The 26,339-nt window shown below is 39.6% G+C and overlaps 1 protein-coding gene across 2 annotated transcripts in view; it reads left to right on the top strand.

Annotated features, from left to right (window-relative positions):
* Positions 1-17,290, top strand: part of PPIL4 (peptidylprolyl isomerase like 4) — a 51,906-nt gene extending 34,616 nt beyond the window's left edge. Inside the window, exon 13 of one of the 2 annotated variants that reach the window (XM_064291990.1) lies at positions 7,783-17,290. In XM_064291990.1, the coding sequence (XP_064148060.1) occupies positions 7,783-8,034 (252 nt within the window). In that variant the 3' untranslated portion in view covers positions 8,035-17,290. Of the gene's footprint in view, positions 1-4,858; positions 6,606-7,782 lie in introns of those variants that run through there. The other variant, XM_064291991.1, reaches the window with a different exon arrangement.
* The last annotated feature ends 9,049 nt before the right edge of the window (positions 17,291-26,339 follow it).

The following is a 26,339-nucleotide window of genomic DNA, read 5'->3' as shown; positions in this document are numbered from 1 at the left end:
ATGAACTTTAACCTTCAAGAATGTATATCAGAAATTATAAAAGATTGTTTTTAAGTAACTTCATGGATCATACGGTTCCCCATTGTGAGGCCAGGGTGATTTCTATATTTGTGGGCATTGATTTATTTCCATCAAAAGCAAGTGTGATTGTGCTCAAGAAGTTCTTACTTATTTATGTACAGTACTTATAGCTCTTGAGGTTTTAGGGCCTGTAAAACAGTTATGCTCTTCTGTATTGTATCTATGAAATAAAAACAACACCAATAATTAACTTCATCATTCCCAAAACTTTCCTGAATAACAGACTTTCTTGTTTGTAACTTTTTTATTGTGCTTTAAGTGAAAGTTTACAAATCAAGTCAGCAAGTCAGTCTTTCATACAAAAATTTGTATACACCTTGCTATGTACTTCTAATTGCTCTCCTCCTAATGAGACAGCACACTCCTACTTTCCACCCTGTATTCCCCGTGTCCATTCAGCCAGCTCCTGTCCTGCTCTGCCTTCTCATCTCCCCTCTAGACAGGAGCTGCCCACATAGTCTCTTGTGTCTACTTGAGCCAAGAAGCTCACACCTCACCAGTATCATTTTCTGTCTTATAGTCCAGTCCAATCCCTGTCTGAAGAGTTGGTTTCGGGAATGGCTCCAGTCTTGGGCTAACAGAAGGTCTGGGGACCATGACCTCCAGGGTCCTTCCAGTCTCAGTCAGACCATTGAGTCCGGTCTTTTTACGAGAATTTGAGGACTGCATCCCACTGTTCTCCTAACTCATCAGGGATTCTCTGCTGTGCCCGTCAGGGCAGCCATCCGTTGTAGCCGGGCACCATCTAGTTCTTCTAGTGTCAGGCTGTAGTCTCTGATTTATGTGGCCTTTTCTGTCTCTTGGGCTCATAATTACCTTGTGTCTTTGGTGTTCTTCATTCTCCCCTGCTCCAGGTGGGCTGAGACCAATTGATGCATCTTAGATGGCAACTTGCTGGCATTTAAGACCCCAGATGCCACCCACCAAAGTGCGGTGCAGAATGTTTTCTTAATGCATTTTATAACAGACTTTCTTAAAGCAACAATAATAAAAATCCCCAAAGAAAATTGATTATAAAGGGAAGAAATCATTTCTCACCTGCAAGCCAGCCCACTTGCTTTTTGCTTTACCTCATAGAAAATATTTGAGCTGGGCCCTGAAGGCGGAGGAGGGAACGCAAGACGGTGAGAATGTCAAGCAAAAACACAGAGATGGAGAAATGTACTATGGTAGACAAAGTAAAGGTTTTCCTATCAGAAGAAGCAGATTTAATTTTTCTACACTATCATTTCGTTAATGTGACCTGACAAATTACTTAACTTTCTGAGCCATAGTTTCCTCTTCTGTGAAACTGAGACAATACTTACCTCACAGGCATGTTGTTAAGATTAAGTGGGAAGATGTACGTGGATTTTATACCCTGGCTATTATTGTTATTACTTTTATGGACCAAAGTGCTACCTGATTATAAGTGAAAAATATCTCTTTTTAAAAAATTACTATTGGTACAAAGCAGCATATGTATACTGTAGAATAGAAGATAAAAATTAGCAAAAATAAAAAAGTCCTGAGATTATTGTGTATTCTTTCAGATCTTTATGTATAATCTTTCTACACACACACACATAATTTTTTTATTTTTACAAAAATGAGAATATAGTCTTAGAATAGCAATATCAACACTGGTACCAACAATATGATTACTGAAGATCATTTATGATTCTTTAAGTTCTTTTTGTACTTGAGGTATATCCCACTAGGATAAAGAATCAAATTACTAGGTTTTAAAGTCATTTGAATCGACTCGACGGCAGTGGGTTTTTGAAAGTCATTTGGGATAGTTTTTATGCTTCCAAGTGGGTTCATATTTAATTGGTATAATTTTCCTTTTCATGTTTAAGGATTACATTAAACACTTTTTTTTTTTGTAGTTTTGTAAACTGTTTATATGGTTCTAAACTAAAATCTAGAAAATGGTACATACAGAGAACCTAGCTTCTGTTCCTGTTTCCTCACCCTTTTTCCCCCCACAGGTAACCATTTTATGTGTTTTATGGTTTATTGTTCATTTTTAAAGCTTTTAAGCAAATAGTATTTTATATACTTAAGCTGCTGTTTTTTTGATAAGATAGATTCCTACCCCTTGTCATTCAGCAGATGACTGCTCTCTTCCCTTCGTGACCCTTTAGCTATTTGAAGGTTGCCGTCATTCATGCTCCACTCTGCAGTTTTTAAGCTACATGTTCTCAATTCCTTCAGGTGTTTTCGTGTGAATCAGTGGTAGTGATGATAGTAACAGCTAACATCTCTTGAGTTCTTAGAAATAAAGAAAATGAGCAACTAAAGAGGTTGTGACTTGCCCATAGTTTTACACAGCAAATAAGTTGTTGTAGAAGTGTAATTTAAACTCAGGCTTGTCTCCTAGCTACTATACTTCTGCCCTTCTCACCTCCAATATGCTCCTGTCAGTTTGCTTTCCTAAATCCTTTTGTTATTCTAACATTCTAATGCATCGTGTCCCAGAATATCGTATTCCAGTACGATATAACTCATGGGAACATCTCCTCCCTCTTAGATTCTCTCATTCTATTCATTTAGTCTGAATCACCCCGATCTTTTTTATGGTGACTATATCACATTTCACATTTCTATGAGTATGTAGCATGGTTTCCACTAATAACCCTTAATTCCTTTTTATCCCCCTTGTGCTGCTTTTCGTGATTGCTCCTTATCCTGTACTTGTACATGGAATGGAATCTTCAGTGAATTTAGGCGTAAGATAAACATTGGTGTTTTTGAGATAATCAGAGGTCTAAACAAATTCAAAGGAGCCCTGGTGGTACAGTGCTGGGCCGCTGACCCAGACTCAGAGGTTGGCAGATCAAACCCACCAGCTGCTCCTTGGGAGAGAGGTGTAGCAGTCTGCTTCCGTGAAGATTACAGCCTTGGAAATCCTATGAGGCGGTTCTACTCTGTCCTCTAGGGTTACTATGAGTTGGAATCTACTGACAGCAATGGGTTTGGTTTTTTTTTGGAAACAAATTCAAGAGGGGTTGCATTTTAAGTCTGTGATCGACTCCCCCCCGCCGCCCCCCGCCTGCTCTTGTGACTCTTTGACCCTGCTGTATATATCACTTGAAAACCTTAATGTGGTCAGTACCTTTCTCCTCTGCATGGAGTGAAGAGCAGTGGTTTGGGGAGGAATGCTATTAGTATTTTAGAAGAATTTTAGGGCCACTGACAACTATAAAATTGTTAAACTCTGAATAATAATGATCTCCTAGCTTTATCTTCTCCCCTCTAGTATATTAAGTATGTGCTTTTTATTTTGTACTTTGATTTAATAATATAGCTATACTAATTTTCTCTTATTTTTTTCCTTCTAATAAAACTGCATCAGGATTTAAGATTTTAGATGGCCCCAATTTTTTGTATTATTCTGATTATGTTCCTTTTGATTCAGTCTCAAAAATGTAATCATTAAGGGAAATTTTCAGTAGAGGTTGTAACTCAAATTTTCCTATTTGTTGGTATGTCTGGTTTCCTAAGAATGTTTAACTCATTTCTTTAAACTCTGATTTTTTTTTGGTGAATGACGGCCTTACTGTTCAATTTGAAAACTTCTCCGTTTAATTTTTCCACCTCATTTCTTAATTCCAAAGATGGTTATTGTGTTGTTGAGGTTTGGGTTTTACCGGGTGAGGGGGGGCAGTTACAGGAAGTGAGTATTCAGTTGGAGGTGGCCTGGCTTAGAGGGATGATAAAGGCCATTCAGGCTAGTTGTGTTTCCTCTGCTGTGGTCTTCATAGGTGTTTAGTATTCTTGTAACTGGGGATTCTGTTTTTGCTGTTATTTTAATGATTTAGTGTCATTTTAGTGATTTACAAAACAAAAACAAACCCGTTGCCGTTGAGTCAGTCCGACTCATAGTGATCCTATAGGACGGAGTAGAACTGCCCCATAGGGTTTTCAGGGAGCACCTGGTGGATTTCAGCCACTGACCTTTTGGTTAGCTGCCTGATCTCTTAACCACCGTGCTACCAGGGCCCCATTTTGATTTAACTAAATCTTTGATTTAGTCTCAGAGACTTGAGCAAGGGTAGTTTCAGTTAGATTAGATTTTTTTGGCTGCTTTACATCAAGTCATTTGTTAGGTTAAATTGATTGCTTTAAATTGGCCATTTTGTGTTTTTACTTTTCCTTTTTTGGGGCATATCCTAATCATCTTTTCGTAAGTCTTAAATATGTAGAGTCATAGAATTCCTGAAAATCCACACAGGAAAGGACTTAGAATTCATCTAGTTCAGTTCTCTCACTTCAGATGTGAAGATATTGACACCAGAAGCCCTTGGGCTTTAACCCATTGATTTTCATTCAGGCAGGTGTTTTGTTTTGTCATATTTCTGTCCACCCTACTTTTTAATTTTATATGTCAGGTTACTGATCAGTTAAATGTCTCTAACCTATGTAGATCTCTTGAGGCTCCATTTCCTTATTTCTTGAGTGAGGATAACTTTGTACTCTAACCATCTTGTACTTACCATCTCGCTACCACATACTTACTTAGAGCATCATTCTAACATGGCTTCATCCAGCCACCTACCCTTTTCACCTGCATACATACAGCACTAATTCCTGCCTTTCACTTTTCACTTACACCAATTATACTAGCTTTTGCACAGCCAATCCAACCCCTCTTATCCTTCGAAGGTCATCTTGAGTTCTAATTTCTTTCCTCATAATTCTAGCCTGGAGAATGTTTCCTGTCTGACACTTCCAAATGTCAAAGACCATTAACCCAATCTCCCTAACTTCAAACCTTGTATTGTTTTCACAGTAAGCTGCTCTCCCTCCTCTTCTCTACCCTGTCAAGCAGGAGTGGTTTTGAGATTTCAGTTCATTCCGGATTTTTAGCTTTCTCAACTTTTTCAAAGCATTAGGTACTGTATAACCTTTATCTCTTTTATTTTAAATACTCAAACCATTTCAATATCTATTTGTATAATAGTAACGTGTTGAGTGAGAGTCCTGCATTTAAAAAATTTATTGTCTCAACTGGTAAAGAAATAAGTACTGTTTGTATAGACAGGAGCCGTGGTGGCACAGTGGTTAAGCGCTCAACTGCTAACCGAAAGATCAGCCATTCGAAACTAGCAGCCGCTGTGCGGGAGAAAGATGTGGCAGTCTGCTTCAGTAAAGATTACAGCCTTAGAACCTCTATGGGACAGTCCTGCTCTGTCCTATAGGGTCACTAGGAGTTGAAATTGACTCAAAAGCAATGGGCCTATACAGACAGAATAGTAAATATTTATATTTTGTATATGTTACAAGAAGCACAAAAACTCTTTTATCTAAGAATGTCATATTTTGCTAGGGAACAGTTGATAAAGGGCTAAACCAAAATACCTGCTCATTTTTCAACCTTTAGGACTTTTATAGAACACCAAAAACTATTGGGGCCATGTAGAACATCGTGAATCAGTTTGTAATGTTGTTTTCCACAATGTGATTATGATTGTAATGAACGTTTTTGATTTTTTTCACATACTGCAAACCATATGCCAGGTGTAATGTATAGTACCTAGATGGTATATAGAAGAATTAATCATTTGTTTAAAAACTAGTCCTTAGCAGTGTGTCTCCATCACTCTGAATTTTAAACTTTGACATTTCCATCTACTATAATAGTATCTGTAGTGATAGAGCTGGAACCCCTGGGAGTTCAATTCTTAGAGCTTTAGAGGACATGCTTAATCTCTTACGAAAGTTGAATTTTACGAGCTATCTCATGAAAGAGCATTGGTTGTGGTCTCTAGATTTTTGCCAGTTGCTAAGATACTGGTTTTAATTAGAGATAGGACACAAGCAGAAACAGACTAGGGCTCTTCTATATTGGAAAATTACCGCTACTGTTTAATTATTGGTGCCCTGGTGGCACAGTGGTTAAGAGTTTGGCTGCTAACCAAAGGTTGGCAATTCAAATCCACCAGCCACTCCTTGGAAACCCTGTGGGCCGGTTCTACTCTGCCCTGTAGCGTCACTATGAGTTGAAATCAACTTGACAGCAGTGGGTAATTTTACAACGTTCTTTTCTGTGTGGGTTATGAAAATTCTTATGTTGTATTATTAGCTTAGTGATACTGTATTTCTTCAACATTATATTTTTAATTATGCTGTGTACATTTTGAGCCCTGGTCACTCAGTGCTTAAGAGCTCAGCTGCTAACCAAAAGGCCAGTAGTTCAGATCCACCAGCCGCTCCTTGGAAACTCTATGGGGCAGTTCTACTCTGTCCTGTAGGGTTGCTATGAGTTGGAATCGACTCGACGGTACATAACAACAACAACAACGTTTAATTACTAAAAATAGAATTAAATGTACCTTTGTGTTTGGGCAATGAATTATTCCAGTGTTTCTTAATTTATTTTTAATAAATATGTAAATAATGATTTAAACAAAAACTTATATAAGCCTAGCCTAAATACAGAAAATTTCTTTGAAGGTGTAGAGAGGATCTGTTGTAAAAGAAAACGTTTAAAAAATTAATCACTCAGGCCAAAGTTTGCAGTATCTATTTTCTTTTTAGACTAATTGACTTATCTCTTTTTTTTTTTTTTCTGTTCTAAGTGCTCTTTTTTTTTTTATTGTGCTTTAAGTGAACATTTGCAATTCAAGCCAGTTTCTCATACAAAAACTTATACACACATTGTTATGTGACCCTAGTTGCTCTCCCTACAATGTGACAGTGCACTCCTTTCCACCCTGTATTTCCCGCGTCCATTCAACCAGCTCCTGTCCCCCTCTGCCTTCTCATCTCTCTTCCAGACAGGAGCTGTACACATAGTCTCATGTGTCTACTTGAGCCAAGAAGCACACTCCTCACCAGATTCATTTTATTTCTTATAGTTCAGCCTAATCTTTGTCTGAAGGGTTGACTTCGGAAATGGTTTTAGTTTTGGGCTAATGGAGAGTCTGGGGACCATGACCTCTGGGGTTCCTCAAGTGTCAGTCAGACCATTAAATCTAGTCTTTTTACTAGAATTTGAGATCTGCATCCCACTTTTCTCCTGTTCCATCAGGGATTCTCTGTTGTGTTCCCTGTCAGGGCTTGACTTATCTCTTAAGACCTGTTTCCTATTATGTTATTTATCTAATGTCTTCTTTATAGGACTCTTACAGGAATTTTAGTCATTTCATTGCCTCCCTTTGTAAAAGGGGAAGGGGGAGGAAGAGTAAACAGATGTCAGGTGGTTGTACCTGATTGAGCGAGAGGGGCGTGCACTGCCATGTCTTCTTATTTTTTTCCTAATTGGGGGGTTCTCTTTCTGTCTGGTGTCTGGATTTTCCTAACTGGACTTTGAGGCCTCTAAGCTGGCATCAACCCCAGCCCATGCTCGCTCTTTTGGGGGCAGTCACAGAGGAGGGAGAAGTGACCACACATAACCAGAATTCTTAGTATTGCAGTTTTGCTCTAAGGACTTTTCTAATATTAATTGGGCTGTTTCAGTTGTTTTTGGATGTGATCCTTGGTTTCAGCTGAAATAGTAGGTGAGATTAATAAGAAAAAGGGTTAAAGCTTTTTCTGAATTATTTTTACTTTTTAATTTGTAAGGTTCTTGGGATTAGTGAGTATTCAAATTTGAGCTGTTCCGACTTCTTGTTAATGATGGACATCTCATCTAAGTTTTGTTAATTGACAGTGCCAGAAAATTTATTATTTTTTACTGGATCACTTGTAACTCTGTCTCTGTTCCTTTGACAGGATATCTATAGGGAAATGGGGTTTGGTCACTATGAGGAAGAAGAAAGCTGTTGGGAGAAACAGAAGAGTGAAAAGAGAGATCGACCTCAAAACCGAAGTCGTAGCCGATCTCGAGATAGGGATGGCCATTATAGTAACAGTCACAAATCCAAATACCAAACAGATCCCTATGAAAGAGAAAGGAGTAAAAAGAGAGACCGAAGCAGGAGTCCAAAGAAATCCAAAGATAAAGAAAAATCTAAGTACAGATGAAAGATGAAGAATCAGAAATGAGTGGTTAACATATTTACTCTTCTCTAACTTAGAGTACGAAGGAAGCAAATGTTCAGATTTTGTGTCAAAGCAGCTAAAGACTCTGTTTGTTGTTATTATTAATTATTTTTTTCATATTAGAATTATGGCCCTTTTGGATGAATATTGATTGTATAGGGCACTGAAAGACAAAAAAGAATTTAACATTTTCTTTGTATACTTTTTTATACTAATTTTATTGTTATTAAAGTCACGTTTTCCACTCATCTTTTTTTTAATGAAGTATTCACACCTACAAGAAATACATAAACATGTATATATAAGGTATAAAGAATAATAAATACCTGTATACCCCTCAGCCAGTTTAAGAAATAGGATATTACCTGTGTTTTAGAAGTCTCCTATATGCCCTCCCCCCTCAAGTAATAATTCTGAATTTTGTGTTTGTCATTCTCTAGCTTGTTTTTATAGTTTTACAACACATGTATGTATCCATAAATGAAACATTGTTAAATTTTGTATGTTTTTGAATTGTATATAAATGTATGTTACTTCCGTAACCTGCTTTATTCAACCTAGTGCTTTTTTGAATCATTTGTTTTTGCTATTGCAGACAGTGCTGCTATGAACATTCTGTATCTAGGAGTGAAATTGTTGCATTATGTATGTCTTCATCTTAGAAGATAATGCCAAATTATATTCTAAAGTGGCCGTACCAGTTTATACTCCTACTAGCATTATGTCAGTTACTTTAGTTTCACATCGTCTCCAACACTTGTTAATGTTAGACATTAAAGTTTTCCCAATGTAGTGGATGTTAAATGATATCTTACTGTGTTTTCCAACAAGAGGATGCTGTTATTCTTTGTTCTACTATATGTAATGTGTTTTCTTTGGCTGCTTTTCAGGTTTTCTCTTTGTCACTGATTTTAAGCAATTTGATTATGATATGCTTGGTATAGTTTTTTCATTTTTCTTCTGCTTGAGATTGTTGGATCTGTGGGTTTATGGTTTTTATCAAATTGGGTAATTTGGGGCCATTATGGCTTCAATCATCTTTTTTCCTGTCCCTCCCCTCCTCCAACTTCTCTTCTTCCCAGACTCCAGTTATACGTGTGTTAGGCCACTTGAATTGTTCCACAGTGCACTGATGCTATGTTTTTTGTATTTTTTTTTTTTTTAAGTCTCTATCCTGTTTCATGTTGGATAGTTTCCATAGCTGTTTCCCAAGTTTGCCAATCTTTTCTTCTGAGGAGATTAACTCCTGGTAATCTGACCTTTGTGGTTTCAATCTTTAGAAGTTCCATTTGGATCTTTTTTATATGTTCCATGTCTCTTCTTAACATGTTCATGCTTTTGCATACCTTCATGAACATACCGAGTGTGTCTATAATAGTTATTTTAATGTCTTTATCCATTCTATCATCTATCATTTCTGGTCTGTTTCTCTTGAAGGATTTTTCTCCTCATTAAGAAGATTATTTTCCTTCTTTGCATGCCTCGTAATTTTTGGTTGGACATTGTTATTGTTAATTGCTGTTGAGTCAGTTCCAACTATGGTGATCTCATGTGTCAGAGTAGAACTGTGCTTCATAAGATTTTCAAGGTTGCAACCTTTTGGAAGCAAATCACCAGGCCTGTCTTCCAAGGTGCCTCTTGGGTGGGTTCGAACTGCCAACCTCTTGGCTAGTAGGCAAGTGCTTAATCATTTGTGCCAACCAGGGACTCCTTTTTGGTTGGATAAACCAAAACCAAGCCAAACCCATTGCTGTTGAGTTGGTTCTGACTCATAGTGACCCTATAGGACGGTGTAGAACTGACCCATAGGGTTCCCAAGGCTGTAATCTTTACCGAAACAGACTGCCATATCTTTTTCCCACAGAGTGGCTAGTGGGTTCAAACCTACTGACCTTTTGGTTAGCAGCCGATTGCTTAAGCACTGTACCACTGGGGCTTCTTTTGGTTGGATGCCAGTGATGAATTTTGCATTTACAATTTTATATTACATTGTTTATGTGCAGGATTTTTTTGTATTCCTTTTAAATATATTTGAGCTTTGCTCTAGAACACAGTTAAGCCTGGAAAATTCGTGTAGTCAGCTGGGGCAATTGTAGTACTCTACTTGTCTGTTCCTTCACTCAAACTGCCCTATACTGGCTGTTGTCCAAAGTCTGAAAATCTTTGGTATATATATTTTGTCCAGCTTTTTATTTGTTTAAGATGGGGAAGGTAAATCCTGGCTCTGTTACTCCATTTTGGCCAGAGTGGATGTCTCTTTGTTTGAATTTGCATTTCTTAAATACTAACAAGGTTGAGCATATTTTCATGTATATTATGTGCATTCTTGATTGGTTTCTGTGAAAAGCTTGTTTCATGTCTATTTTTTCTCATTTTGTATTAGTTTGTCTTTTTCTTACTGATTTCTTTAAGGAGTTTCCCCCCATAGGTTGTGGATACTGATCTGTTTTTACTATGAGATAATACAAGCATCTCATTTTGTGGCTTTTTTTTTTTCTCACTTTTCTATTGTAGGCTTTGGAAGAGTACAGTTTTAAATTTCCTTTCATCTTTTTAATATGAAAATTTTCATACATGCATAGAAATACTGAAAAAATAGTGTGATGAACACCCGTATACATCTGTCTAGATTTAGCAGTTCATTAACATTTTGTTTTACTTCTCTAGGTTTTAGGTGAACTCTTAAAACTAAGCTCCAGTGATCTGTTCCACTGACTTTTGCCAAAACTGCAAAAAATTGAGCAGGCTGCAGGTAGCAAGATATATAAATATATGTATGTAATTCAAAAGAAAAAAATTGTTATTTTAGGACTGAAGTTTATCGTTAATTATAACTTTGCCATAAAGTTTCAGGTTAATCTCTCTTACCAGTTGGATTTTTATCAGAACTATTAAAGGCTAAGATTGGAGAAACTTTAGATAGGTTCAGCAATTATACTTTCATTAATGTCTTTAAATAAATAGGGTTGCTTTTTAGCTACTGAAGTATATATTTCAGATCTATATTTTCCACTCATCAAAAAATTTTAATCTCAAATTTGACATTTCTTATCCATCTAGATTGAGTCATAAAGAATGCATAAATATGTAGTAAAATCGAAATCACAGAAGCCTTACCTTCTGGTGACTGTTGCTATGAAACCATGTTTTGATGGGAAATTTTAGAGAACCTTGTTCTTCCTGTTGTTAAATGATAGAATATGGAGATCCCCTTCATTTTCAAAACTTTTTTTTAAAAAAAAAGCAAGTAATCTCAACTATTCTTTTTACTAATGGCACGATTTTTACTGCTACCCTATCTTACCTACACAAGACTATTAATTAAAAAATAATTAATTTTTCTACAGGCAATGACAAGAATTAACAATTTTATGCTTTGCCTCCCCTCCTATTCCTTTTTTATTGGGTAGATGTACAGGGTTTTTGAGAAATGCTTTCCATGTAGTTGTAAAGTTGTATTGTTAGTTTATTTTGCCTAGGGCATTGGGAAGTTCCACACACAAAGGATTGCAAATATGGTAGCATATTGTATAAAAAGAAGTTAGAAGAGTGCTATTTCTCTGCTTTGTTACCGTGATTCTAAAACAAGACCACAATGACCTCTAGTTGCTGAAACAGAAAAGTTTTGTCTTACTAGTTTCCTCTAAAGACAGCTTAGTCTGGTGGAGGGAGCTTAGAATTCTGAGTCAGAAAACTTGAATTTAAGATCTGGTTCAACCTCTTACTGTCTGCATTATTATCCTAGGAAGTCAGACCTCCCCAAGTGTTGCTTTCTCTGTTTATAGAATGGGAGTAATGCTTCTTCCACCTGTTGGGAGGTTGTTGTTACTTAGAGTTTCTGTGGTGTCTCATACTGTGGAATGTGGGGTTCCTGCAGAGTAGGGCGTTCCCCTCACCCTCCACTGTGAACTCAAGAAAGAGTTAAACACTGATAACACTGGAATCTCTGCCCTCAGCCACCATCTGTATGCAGACCACTGTGCTAGACTGGGTACATCAAAGAGTAAAATCCCATTTAATAAAATTACAGGTCTCCTGCTAGGTGAAAAATGCTATGCTATTTGGAAAGATAGTTGGAAATAGCCTTGCACAGGAACATGGACACTTCCTTGAGCTTGCAGCGAGATTGGATAATCTAGCAAAAAATTAAACAACTAGAAATTGTTCTAAAGTGACTTAAATAATTGCCAAGTGATACTTAATCAGTGTATTAGTTTCCTGTGGCTGTTGTAACAAATTGCCACAAACTGGCTTAAAACAGAAAACCCTGGTGGCATAGTGGTTAAGTGCTACAGCTGCTAACCAAAAAGTCAGCAGTTCAAATCCACCAGGTGCTCCTTGGAAACTCTATGGGGCAGTTTCCTCTGTCCTATAGGGCCGCTATGAGTCAGAATCAACTCAATGGCAATGGGTTGGGTTTGGTTTGGGCTTAAAACAACAAATTTATTCTCCACGGTTCTAAAAGCCAGAAGTCCAAAATCAGTATCACTGAGCTGAAATCAAAGTATCTGTAGGGTTGTGCTCCCTCTATATCCTCTGGGGGAGAATCCATTCCTGGTCTCTTCGAGCTTCTGGTGGCTGCTGGTGTTCCTAGATTTGTGGCTGCGTCACTCCAATCTCTGCCTTTTCAAAAGTTAATTGACAATAGATAGTAATGAAATCTACAAAAATGCCTTCACAGCAATGCTTATATTAGTGTTTGATTAAATAGCTGGGCACTATTTTTTTTTATAGCCTAGCCAGGGAGCCCTGGTGGTGCAGTGGTTAAGCGGTTGACTGTGAACCAAAAGGTCAGTGGTTTGAATTTACCAGCTGCTCTGTGGGAAAAAGATGTGGCAGGCTGCTTCTGTAAAGATTTAGAGCTTTGAACCCTATGGGACAGTTTTACTCTGTCCTACAGGGTCGCTCTGAGTCGGAATTGACTGATGGCAGTGGGTTGGGTTTGCCTAGCCAAGTTGACATATATTACCATGTGTGATACCTGACAAGCTATGGACTAATGGGATTGTGTTTAAGTGCTGTTGAGTTGGTTCTAGTTCACAGTGACCCTATGTACAACAGAACGAAACAGTGCCCAGTCCTGCACCATCCTCCCAGTTGTTACTATGTTTGAGCCCATTGTTGCACCCACTGTGTCATTCCATCTTGTTGAGGGTCTTCCTCTTTTTCACTGACCCTCTACTTCATCGAGTATGATGTCCCTCTCCAGGGACTGGTCCCTCCTGATAACATATCCAAAGTATATAAGACGAAGTCTTGCCATCCCTGCTTCTAAGGAGCATTCTAGCTGTAATTCTTCCAAGACAGGTTTGTTTATTCTTCTGGCAGTCCATGGTATATTCAATATTCTTCACCAACACCATAATTCAAAGGCATCAATTCTTCAGTCTTCTTTATTGTCCAGCTTTTGCATGCATCTGAGGCCATTGAAAATACCATGGCTTGGGTCAGGCACACAAAGTGACATCTTTGCTTTTAAACACTTTAAAGAGGTCTTTTGCAGCAGATTGGTCCAATGCAATACACTGTTTGATTTCTTGACCGCTGCTTCCATGGACATTGATTGTGGAATTAGGATTAGGAAATACTTCTAAGAGAGATTTCTTGAGGTGAGTCCTAAAAGAAGTGATGAACAAGGGGATTGATAGAGGTATGAAGAGCAAAGGCATATGAAGGTGACAAGAAGCCAGACGTAGAGGGAGAACAATATGATGATCCGACTGAAGCAGAGGACAGTGGAGAATAATGAAGATGGGGAAGGAGGAAGAAATTAAGGACGGGCTACACGGAATGCAAAATTGAGAAGCTTGGATTTGGCTTGCTAAAAAAGCAGTAGAAAATCAGAGCATATCCCTAAGGAAGGAAGTGGCGCTGGGATAGTTAAGGCAAGTCACTCTCAGAGTCGTGTGTAAGATCTTCGCCAAGGGTTGGCACCAAGTTCCTCACCTGACACTGTATATGATTCATACAATATCCATTCCGCACGTGCAAAGATGAATCCAGACTTAAAGTAGGCTTCCCAGAGGAGATGATGCATAAGCTGAAACCTTCGGCTCAAGTTGGTGCAGTGCTAGAACATAGAATGGCCATTACAACAGCAAAACATTTAAAGAAGCCACAGGCTGCTACATAATCACTCTGATATTACAGAAGATAATTCAGATATCTTTGGCATGGTCGTGAATAGACATGCTTTTAGTAAAACGGCTTTGATGTGATGTAAGAGGATGTTAATGGATTGAATTGTGTCCCCCCCAAAAGATACCTTGAAGTCCTAACTCCTGTTACCTGTGAATGTGACCTTATTTGGAAATAGGATCTTTGTAGGTGTAATCAGGTTAAGATGAGGTCATAGTGGATTAAGGTGGGCCTTAGTCCAATATGACTGGAGCACCTAATGAGAAGAGAGAGACACAGACACAGGGGAAGACGGCCATGTGAAGATGGAGGCAGAGATTGGAGTCATGCTGCCACAAGCCAAGGAACAGCTGGAGACATCAGAAGTTGGAAGGGACAAGGAAAATTCCTCCCCTAGAGACTTTGGTGAGTCACTGGGTAATGCAAACAGTTAACATGCCTGGGTGCGAACTGAAAGGTTGGAGGTTCAAGTCTACCCAGAGACCCCTGGTGATCTTCCAAAAAAAATCATCTGTAGAAAACTCTATGGAGCACAGTTCTATTCTGACACACATGGGGTTCCCATGAGTCAGAATCGACTTGAAGGCAACTGGTTAAAGGCTTTGGAGGGAACATGCCCCTGCCAACACCCTGATTTTAGAGTTGTAGACTCCAAAACTGTGAGAATAAATTTCTATTGTTTTAAGCCCCCCAGTGTGTGGTACATTGTTACGGCAGCCCCAGGAAACCCAATACAGAGGGGTTGGAAGGAAGCCCCCTGGTTGATGGGGGTTCTTCTTGTGCTGCATTAGTGAGATATGTAGCAAAAGGCTAGCCTGGGAGCATCTCGAGACGGGCACCTTTGCCTGTTTTCACCTTTGCATGTCAGGCATGCAGAAGAGTGCCTCACATACAGTAGAAAACTGGCCTCACAAATACTGCCATCTCAGCAGTGGCAGCGATGCATATATTTTTAACTTTTATCGTAAGTGATGTTTCACTATTACGTTGATCACGCTTTTGTCTACTACTCATTCTCAGAAAACAAACCAAAAACACATTCATGACCTTTCCCCCTAGAAAATGGTTATGGGAAATACCGTGAAGGGCTTCACCATAAAACTTGCTTAATTGTCAGGTCTGTCCCAGAGGCAGACGGCGGCTCCTTGGCCTGCCAGCCGATCCTCAAGCCCAAGGATTTGCTCCGAAGTGACTCCCGCCTCTCCTATCTTCCCATTGCATAGCAGGAGCGTGCTTATCTGAGAGTAAGGAGTTACCAGAACTAGAAGTGTGTTTTAAGAGCTCTAAGGGAAGTTGTTTTGGGGGTTGAAGAGTGAAGTGTTTGCAGAACTCAAGAGAAACCTCTGCAGCAACTTTGGACGGAGGCCAGGGAGGATGTTGTTGAGCAGACTACTGAGCCTTAGAGCCCATGTTTCTGAACATAGGAAGTTGCAAACATTCAGTGTGACCACTTATAATCAATTCCATGCATAGGTGCTGTATCTTAACATGTGTGTCACCACTCACCATTATTCTTTGCCCTCTACCTCAGTTCCTCTACCTGTTCCGTATAATATTCTTGTCTCGATTCATAGTCTCTCTTCCTAGCAATGGATTGCATGTTGATATAGCCCATCTCATATATCCCTCGGGGCTTTTTGTGAGAGAATTACAGGAAATGTGGGTCCCCCAGAGCCAATTTCAGTCCTTAGGAGCGGTATGTTCTAGCAGCTTTAGGAAGATTTTTTGAAAGTGCCGACTTATTTAGGTTATACAGACACAAGCTCTAACTTGTAGAGGCTTGCTGCCTTAGTCATCTAGTGCTGCTGCAACAGAAGTACCACGAGTGAATGGCTTTAACAAACAAATTTATTCTAGGCTAGAAGACCAAATTTAGGGCACCAGCTCTAGAGGAAGGCTTTCTCTCTCTGTTGGCTCTGGGAGAAGGTCCTTGTCTCCTTTCAGCATCTGTTGGCCCAGTGTTCCTTTGGGATCTCCATGTGTCTTGGCACCAATCTTCACCTGTGTCTGGGAGATTCTCAGTTCAGGGACCCTGGATCCAAAGGACACCCTCTGCTCCCAGGTCTTCTTTTTTGGTGGTAGTGAGATCCCTCTCCTCTGGACTTCCTTCTCTCTACTTTTATCTCTTGTAAGAAAAAAGGTGTGATGAGTAAGGGTGTGACTTGAGTCACACCTTCCTTTGAGGCTGTGACTCAAGATACACCCCACACTGATCCTGTGTCATTAACATATAGAGGTTACGATTTACAACGTATCACAAAATTGAGGATAATTACATCAGATCACAAATGGAGAACAGCCACACAATACTGGGAATCATGGCATAGCCAAGTTGACACATATTTTCTGGGGACACAATTCAACCCATGACACTATCTAAGTAGAGAATGTCTGCAGGAAGAAATACAAGGCAGGCATTTGAGCCCTGAGTCACCAAATCAGACACTAATAACAGGGCACTGAATTTAGTAGCCAAGGTTGGAGGAAGAATAGAGTAAGATAGAGAGTGCCCTGGAAGATCATTACTCTCCTTACAGTTGGTTGATAAGTCCAAGATCCTTTACAATCTTTGAAAGACCAGGCCCTTGCTTTGTTTAGGGCCAGTTTTTCAACCTTCAGCACAATAAGACAGGTGGATTTTCCCAACCTAGAAGATTCATGATGGCTCAGAAATGGAAGTCATTTTGTTTCAAAAACCTTCACAAAACAACCTGCTTATGAAAAGAATGTATTAATTAATAATTCAATTAATTTTATTTTAAGTATTGTCTAAGAGTAAGAATGCTCACTTCTGTTAAAAGCAAAGAGATTTATTGACGGTAATACAATTCATGAATTGGGGAAACACAAGGCAGAGAGGAATCAACAAAGTACTCCCACCTTCCAAGAGAGAGGTGAGTCTTTTACATAGTAAGATGGGGAGGGTAAACGCATGATAGTGTATGACTAGTAGTAAAATAGGGAGGACTATTGAGAGACCATCAACACCGTAATCTCTTTTAACATCAGCAAACTGGGGAGGGGCACTGAGAGACCACGATATCATAACATGTCTTATTAGAAAACCCTTTCTGGAACGACCACTTTCTCACCCACCCCCTACTCCCCCCCCCCCAATTGCTAAGGGCGGTTAAGGTTTAGGGAAGTTGTGGTCTACATTCTCAGGAATGCAGAGGCAGAAGCTTTGGTCAAAATGGAGTCAAGTCAACAATATGGAGTTAAATTCAAACTGGGGTTAGGTATCCTGTTCCAGCTAGGTGCCTCAGATGGGAGCATTCCTACACAATATGAAAATGCTTTAAGATAAAAGCTTTTTAAGTTTCTCCTGAGCAGGGTTATTCCACGATCTAAACCTGAGTCCCAACCATTTGGATCATGCCATGCTTCCTAAAGTATTATAATGACGTATGCAAAGACCTGGAGTTAGAAAACCAAAAGGGGAGAACACGTTCAGCATTTCTCAAGCCAAAAGAACTGAAGAAAAATTCAAGGATTGAATTGAAGGATTCTATGGGCAAAATAGTGAATGACGCAGGAAGCATCAAAAGAAGATGGAAGGAATACACAAAGTCACTGTACCAAAAAGAATTGGTCAACGTTTGATCATTTCAGGAGGTAGCATATGGTCAGGAACCATAGGTACTGAAGGAAGAAGTCCAATCTGCACTGGAGACACTGGTGAAAAACAAGGCTCCAGGAATTGATGGCATACAAACTGAGATGTTTCAACAAACGGATGGAGTGCTGGAGGTGCTCACTTTTCTATGCCAAGAAATTTGGAAGACAGCTACTTGACCTACCAACTGGAAGAGATCCATATTTGTACCCAGTCCAAAGAAAGATGGTCCAACAGAATGTGGAAATTATCAAACAATATCATTAATATCACAGGTAAGAAAATTTTGCTGAAGATCATTTGAAAATGGCTGCAGCAGTACATCCACAGGGAACCGCCAGAAATTCAAGCCTGATTCAGAAGAGAAAGTGGAACAAAGGATATCATTGCTGATGTCAGATGGATCTGGCTGAAGGCAAAGAGTACCAGAAAGATGTTTACCTGTGCTTTATTGACTATGCAAAGGCATTTGACTGTGTGGATCATAAATTATGAATAACATTACACAGAATGGGAATTTCAGAACACTTAATTGTGCTTATGAAGAACCTGTATATAAACAAGAGGCAGTTGTTTGGACAGGACAAGGGCATACTGCGTGGTTTAAAGTCAGGAGAGGTGTGTGTTAGGGTTGTATCCTTTCACCATACTTACTCAATCTGTATGCTGAGCAAAAAATCTGAGAAGCTGGGCTATATGGAGAAGAATGGAGGATTGGAGGAAGACTCGTTAACAATCTGTGTTATGCAGATGACACAAGCTTGCTTGCTGAAAGTGAAGAGGACCTGAAACACTGATGAAGATAAGGACTACAGCCTTCAGTATGGATTACACCTCAATGTAAAGAAAACAAAAATTCTCACAACTGGACCAGTAAGAGGCATTATGATAAACAGAGAAAAGATTGAAGTTGTCAAGGATTTCATTTTTCTTGGATCACAGTCAATTCCTGTGATGGTTAAGATTGTATGTCAGCCTGGCCGGGCCATGATTCTCAGGGTTTTGGCAGTTGTATAATATTGCGATCACATCCCTGCTGAAGTTTGATATGTGATCACCCCCATGATGGAATCTTCTGAGTGGTTCTGGGAGGGGTGGGGCCTGTGGCTGCTCACCACCCTCTCAGCCTTCATCTCTCCACCTTCTGCCACCTACTTCCTTCCTGCTCGCCTTACCAAAGTTGTTGGCTTGTTCTGGATCCAGCAACTGTCTCTTGTCTGACCTCTGGTTCTTGGGACTTGAGCTAGCAGCTTACATGTCCATCTTGGGATTCATCAATCTTCACAGCCTGCGAGCAACAGTCTTGCTCCCCGACTACTGATCTTGGGTTCGCCAGCCCCTGCAGCTAAGTGAATCAGGAGAAAACTTGAGCTCTTGCCTGCTGACCTTGGGGATTCCTCGACCGTCACAGCCTGTGAGCAGGAGCCCTGCTTACCAACCTGCTGATCTTGGGTTTACCAGCTTCTGCGTGCGGCTCCGTGAATCCAAGGACTTGGGATGTTCCAACCTCTGCAACTGAGTGAGCTGTTTCCTTGATATAAATCTCTATATATATACTTATGTGCTTTATTGGTTTTGTTCCTCTAGAGAACCCGGCCTAAGTCAATGCCCATGGAAGCAAAAGTCAAGAAATCAAATGAGTTATTGCATTGGGCAAATCCACTGCAAAAGCCTTCTTTAAAGTGTTGAAAAGCAAAGATGTCACTTTAAGGACTAAAGTGCACCTGACCCAAGCCATGGTGCTTTCAATTTCCTCGTGTGTATGAGAAAGCTGGATGATGAGTAAGGAGGATTGAAGAAGAATTGACACCTTTGAACTACGGTGTTGGCAAAGAATATTGAATGTACCATGGACTGCTGTTATGGATTGAATTATGTCCCCTCCCCCTGCAAACGTGTGTATCAGTTCGGCTGGGCCATGATTCCTGGTATTGTGTGATTTTTCTGTATGTTGTAAATCCTGCTTCTATGATGTTAATGAGGGAGGATGGGCGCCAGTTGTGTTAGTGAGGCAGGACTCAACCTACAGGATTAGACTGTGTCTTGAGGCAATCTCTTGAGATATAAAAGATAGAAGCAAGCAGAGAGACAGGGGGACCTCAAACCACCAAGAAAGCAGCATGAGGAACAGAGCGCATCCTTTGGATAAGGAGACCCTGTGCCTGAGAAGCTCCTCGACCAGGGGAAGATTGAGGACAAGCCAACAGAGAATGAAAGCCTTCCCCTGGAGCGGACACTCTGAATTTGGGCTTGTAACCTACTAGAAAAAAAAAACTACTAGACTGTGAGAAAATAAATTTCTCTTTGTTAAAGCCATCCACTTATGGTATTTCTGTTATAGCAGCACTAGATGTCTAAGAAAACTTCTGAAAGAATGAACAAATCTGTCTTGGACGAAGTACAGCCAGAATGCTCCTTAGAGGCAAGGATGGCGAGACTTTGTCTCACATACTTTGGACATGTTATCAGGAGGGAACAGTACCTGGAGAAGGACATCGTACTTGGTAGAGTAGAAGGTCAACAAAAAAGAGGAAGACCCTCAGCAAGATGGAGTGACACGGTGGCTGCAACAATAGGCTGAAGCATAACAATGATTATGAGGATATTGCAGGACTGGACAGTGTTTTGTTCTCTTGTACACAGAGTTGCTATGAGTCGGAACCACCTGGATGGCACCTAACAACAACAACAACATGCTTCTTTGTGCCTCTGAGCCTGTGCCTAGATTGTTCCCCCACTGGGAATGTCCTAGAACCCCCACCTCCTTACCTGGAACACTTTGACTCAGCCTTCAAAAGTCAACTGGGGTATCATTTCCTCAACGAGCCCTTCTGCGACTCTTAATTCAGTCAGGTACATCCTCTGCTGTGGGGCTTTGTACCTGACCATCTCTAGTTCAGCAATTCTCAGCCAGGGGTAGTTATGTCCCCCAGGGGACATGTGGCAATGTCTTCAGATATTTTTGGCTGTTCTGGCTGAGGGAGGTGGTAATCTTTATGGAAGCAGATCACCAGTCTTTTCTTCCGTGGTGCTGCTGGGTGGTTTTGAATGGCCAACCGTTATGTTAGCAGTTGAGTACAAATCATTTCAGCCGTCCAGGGACCATTATGCATAGGAAAGCCCCACATCAAGTGCCAGTTTCTGACCCAAAATGTCAATAGTGCCAAGACTGAGAAACCTTGCTTTTGTCTAAAATTTATTATGTGGCTGCAGCTATTCGTTCACAATCATGTCTCTACACAATCAGGAGCAGAAGCCATGTTCAGTTGTTGTTTATATTTTCAGCGTGGTACATGGTGTGAAAAAAAATTTTTTTTGTTTTAATTAATTTCAGTTTTATTTATTTGTTATTTTTTATAGTGCTTTAGGTGAAAATTTACAGAGAAAATTAGCTTCCTATTTGATAGTTTATACATAGTGTTTCATGACCTTGGTTTCACTCCCCACAATGTGTCAGCATTCTCCATTTCTGCCCTAACTTCCCCATTTTCTTTTGTCCTGATTATCTACCCCTTCCTGCCTTCTCATCTTGTAATTGATTTTCCTAAGGAGTATGTTCCTCTTGGGTGTTATTGTTTATCTTATATGCTTGTCTATTCTTTGGCTGGGAGGTGGTCTCTGGAAATGGCTTCATTTCCAGGAGAGAAGGGTATCTTCGGGTCATAGTCTCAGAGATTCCTCTAGTCTCTGTCAGACCAGAAAGCCTGGTCTTTTTTGTTAATTTTATTTTATTTTTTGTCCTACAATTTTACCCTGCTCTGTCCAGTACTCTCTGTTGTGATCACAGTCAGAGATGTTGGTAGTGGTAGCTGGGCACCATCTAGTTCTTCTTGTCTGGGGGTCATGTAGGGTGTGGTTCATGTGATCCATTAGTCCTTTAGAGTAATTGATCCTTTGTGTCTTTGATGTCCTTCACACTACCTCACTCTGGATGGTAACAGTCTAATAGTTGTATCTTAGATGACCCCTCACAAGCTTTTAAGACTCCAGACGCTACTCACCAAAGTAGGATGCAGAAAAATGACTTTATGTACTATGTTGTGCCAATCGATGTAGATGTCCCCCAAGTCCATGGTCCTTTGTCTTCTAGCCTGAGAGGTGTTTGGTTATGTCTAAGGGGTTTCCCTGACTTTACCCTTGTATGCTCTATATAAGCTGCACTTACAATTATGTATGTAGAAATATCCACCACCAAACCTGTATTTGCCTTACAACTTCCCTCACCTCTTGGTGTATCTATCTACTTATTTGTCCATTTGTAAATTTTTGTTTGTTAATACTATTGCTGCTGGATTGTCGAAGCTATGGTAGTTTCTGTAGTTGCCCTTTATTCTTATGTTCATTTCAGTATCCTCTCTTTCCTTGGTAATGTTGTACTGACTTCCCCCGTATAATGTATTGCCTTTCCCTTCACCAATATTAACTCATGTCATCTATTTAGTTGGAGATTTCCCCTCTTTCCCCTTCCTGTCCCTGGTAAATATCAAATAATTTTTTTTTCTTTTTTTCTAGTGTGTAACCCTTTCGTTGTTACTTTATGGTAGTATTAAGCAATATTTGTCCTTTTGTGGTTAATTTATTTCACTCAGCATAATGTCCTCCAAATTCATCCATGTTGTGAGATGTTTCACAGATTCGTTATTCTTTATTGTTGCATAGTATCCCATTGCATATATGTACCACAGTTGGTTAACCCATTCCTCTGTTGATGGGCACTTAGGTTGTTTCCATCTTTTTTCTAATGTCAATAATGCTGCAATAAACACAGGTGGGCATATGCCTATTCATATCATAGCTCTTATTTCTTTAGGGTATATAGTTAAGATTGGGATAGCTGGATCATGTGGTATTTCTTTTTCTAGCTTTTTGAGAAAGGGCCAGACCATTTTCCAAAGTGGTTGTGCCATTTCATGATCCTGCCAAAAATGTGTAAGAGTTTCAATCTCCTTGCAACCTCACCAACATTTGTTATTTTTTTTTTTTATTAGTGCCAATAATGTCAGAGTGAATGGTATCTCACTGTAGTTTTGATTTGCATCTCTTTAACAGCTAATGCCTCCACTCGTCTGTCAGTTTGTTGTACTGTGGTGGCTTGCATGTTGCTATGATACTGGAAGCTTTGCCACTAGTATTTCAAAAAAACAGCAGGATCACCCTTGGTGGACAGGTTTCAGCAGAACTTCCAGACTAAGACAGTCTAGGAAGAAGGACCTGGTGGTCTACTTCTGAAAAAATAGGCTAATACTTCTGAAAAAATTGGCCAGTGAAAACCTTATGAATAGCTGCAGAACATCGTCTGATATAAGTGCTGGAAAATGAGCTCCTCAAGTTGGAAAGCACTCAATATATGACTGGAGAAGAGTTGCTTCCTCAAAGTAGAGTTGATCTTAATGATGTGGATGGAGTCAAGCTTTCAGGACCTTCATTTGCTGATATGGCACAACTCAAAATGAGAAGAAACAGCTGCAAACATCCATTAAAAATCAGAACATGGAATGTATGAAGCATGAATATGAGGAAATTGTCAAAAATGAAATGGAACCCGTAAGGATTATATCTCATGCATTAGTGAGCTGAAATGGACTGGTATTGGCTATTTTGAATCAGACAACCATATGGTCTACTATGCCGGGAATGACAAAGAGGAATGGCATCGTATTCATTGTCAAAAAGAACATTTCAAGATCTATCCTGAAGTACAACACTGTCAGTGATAAGATAATATCCACACGCCTACAAGGAAGACCAGTTAGTATGACTATATTTCAAATTTACGCACCAACCACTAATGTCAAAGTTGAAAAAATTGAAGTTTTTTAGCAACTTCTGCAGTCTGAAACTGTTCAAACATACAATCAAGATGAATTGTTAATTATTCATGATTGGAACTCCAAAGCTGAAAACAAAGAAGAAAAATCAGTAGTTGGAAACTACAGCCTTGGAGATAGAAATGATACTGGAGATCATATGATAGAATTTTGTTAAGACCAACGACCTCTTCTTTGCAAATACCTCTTTCCAACAACATGAACAGTGACTATACATGTGGGCTTTGCCAGATGGAATACACAGGAATCAAATTGATTACATTTGTGGAAAGAGACTATGGAGAAGCTTGATATTATCTGTCAAAACAAGGTCAGGGGCCAACAGCAGAACAGACAATCAATTGCGCATATGCAAATTCAAGTCGAAGCTGAAGAAAATTAGAGCAAGTCCATGAGAGCCAAAATACCACCTTGAGTATATCACACCTGAATTTAGAGACCATCTCAGGAATATATTTGAAGCATTGAACACTAATGACCAAAGACCAGACGAGTTGTGGAATGACATCAAGGATATCATGCATGAGGAAAGCAAGAGTTCATTAAAAAGACATGAAAGAAAGAAAAGACCAAAACGGATTTCAGAATATACTCTGAAACTTGCTCTTGAACGTAGAGTAGCTAAAGTGAAAAGGAGAAATGATGAAGTAAAAACCGAACAGAAGATTTCAAAGGGCAGCTCGAAAAGACAAAGTAATATAATGAAATGTGCAAAGACCTGGAGTTAGAAAACCAAAAGGGTAGAACACGGTCAACATTTCTCAAGCTGAAAGAACTGAAGAAAAAATTCAAGCCTCAAGTCGCAATATTGAAGGATTCTATAGGGTTGCTACAAGTCAGAAGCAACTCGAAGGCAATGAATTTTATGGGCAAAATGTTGAACGACACAGGAAGCATCAGAAGAAGATGGAAGGAATGCACGGATTCACTATACCAAAAAGAATTTGTCAATGTTCAACCATTTCAGGAGGTATCATGTGATCCAGAACCAATGGTACTGAAAGAAGAAGTCCAAGCTGCACTGAAGGCATTGGCAAAAAACAAGGGTCCAGGGATTGACGGAATACCAACTGAGATGTTTCAACAAACGAATGCAGCCCTGGAGATGCACACTCATCTATACCAAGAGATTTGGAAGACAGCTGCCTGGCCAACTGACTGTAAGAGATCCATTTTTGTGCCCATTTCAAAGAAAGATGATCCAACAAAATGCAGAAATTATTGAACAATATCATAAATATCACACGCAAGTAAAATCATGCTGAAAATCATTCAAAAATGGTTATAACAGTACGTCTACAGGGAACTGCCAGAAATTCAAGCCAGATTCAAAAGAAGACGTGGAATGTAGGCTGTCACTGCTGATGTCAGATGGATCCTGGCTGAAAGCAGAGAATACCAGAAAAATGTTTACCTGTGCTTTATTGACTATGCCAAGGCATTTGACTGTGTAGATCATAGCAAATTATGGATAACACTGCAAAGAATGGGAATTCCAGAACACTTAATTGTGCTCATGAGGAGCCTGTACATAGACCAAGAGGCAGCCATTCAAACAGATCAAGGGGATGCTGAATAGTTTATAGTCAGGAAAGATGTTTGTCAGGGTTGTATTCTTTCACCATGCTTATTCAATCTGTATGCTGAGCAAATAATCTGAGAAGCTGCACTATATGAATAAGAATGTGACATCAGGATTGGAGGAAGAATCATTAACAACCTTTGATATGCAGATGACACAACCTTGTTTGCTGAAAGGGAAGAGGAGCTGAAGCAGTTAATGATGAAGATCAAGGACTATAGCCTTCAGTATGGATTACACCTCAACATAAAGAGAACAAAAATCCTCACAACTGGACCAATAAGCCACATCATCATAAATGGAGAAAAGACTGACACTGTCAAGGACTTCGCTTGGATCCACAATGAATGCTCATGGAAGCAGCAGTCAAGAAATCAAACGACACATTGCTTTGGGCAAATCTGCTGCAAAAGACCCCTTTAAAGTATTAAAAAGCAAAGATGTCACTTTGAGAACTAAGGTTCACCTGACCCAAACCACGGGATTTTCAATCATCTCATATGCATGCAAAAGCTTGGCAATGAATAAAGAAGACCGAGGAAGAATTGATACCTTTGAATTATGGTGTTGGTGAAGAATACTGAATATTCCACGGACTGGCAGAAGAAGGAAAAAATCTGTCTTGGAGGAAGTACAGCGAGAACGCTCCTTGGAAGTGAGGATGAGGAGACTTCGTCTTGTGTACTTTGGACACATTATCAGGAGGGATCAATCCCTGGAGAAGGACATCATATTTGGTAAAATAGAGGGTCAGCTTAAGAGAGAAAGACCCTCAATGAAGTGGATTGACACAGTGTTTGCAATGATGGGCTCAAGCATAACAATGATTGTGAGGATGGCATAGGACTAGGCAGTGTTTTGTTCTGTTGCACATAGGGTCGCTGTGAGTCAGAACTGACTCGATGGTACCTAACAGCAACAACAATGATAGCTAATGAACGCGAGCATCTCTCCATATGTTTGTTAGCTGCCTGAATGTCTTCTTTGGTGAAGTTTCGGTTCATATCCTTTGACAATTTTTTAATTGGATCTTTTGTCTTTTTATTGTTGAGATGTTCAAGTTTTCTATAAATTTTAGATTAGCCCCTTGCTGGATGTGTTGTAGCCAAAATTTTTTCCCCAG

This window comes from Loxodonta africana, chromosome 1 (genome assembly GCF_030014295.1).
Source record: "Loxodonta africana isolate mLoxAfr1 chromosome 1, mLoxAfr1.hap2, whole genome shotgun sequence".
Lineage (NCBI taxonomy): Eukaryota > Metazoa > Chordata > Mammalia > Proboscidea > Elephantidae > Loxodonta > Loxodonta africana.
The sequence above is the reverse complement of the archived record's forward strand: the minus strand, read 5'-3'. Positions and strand labels throughout refer to the sequence as shown.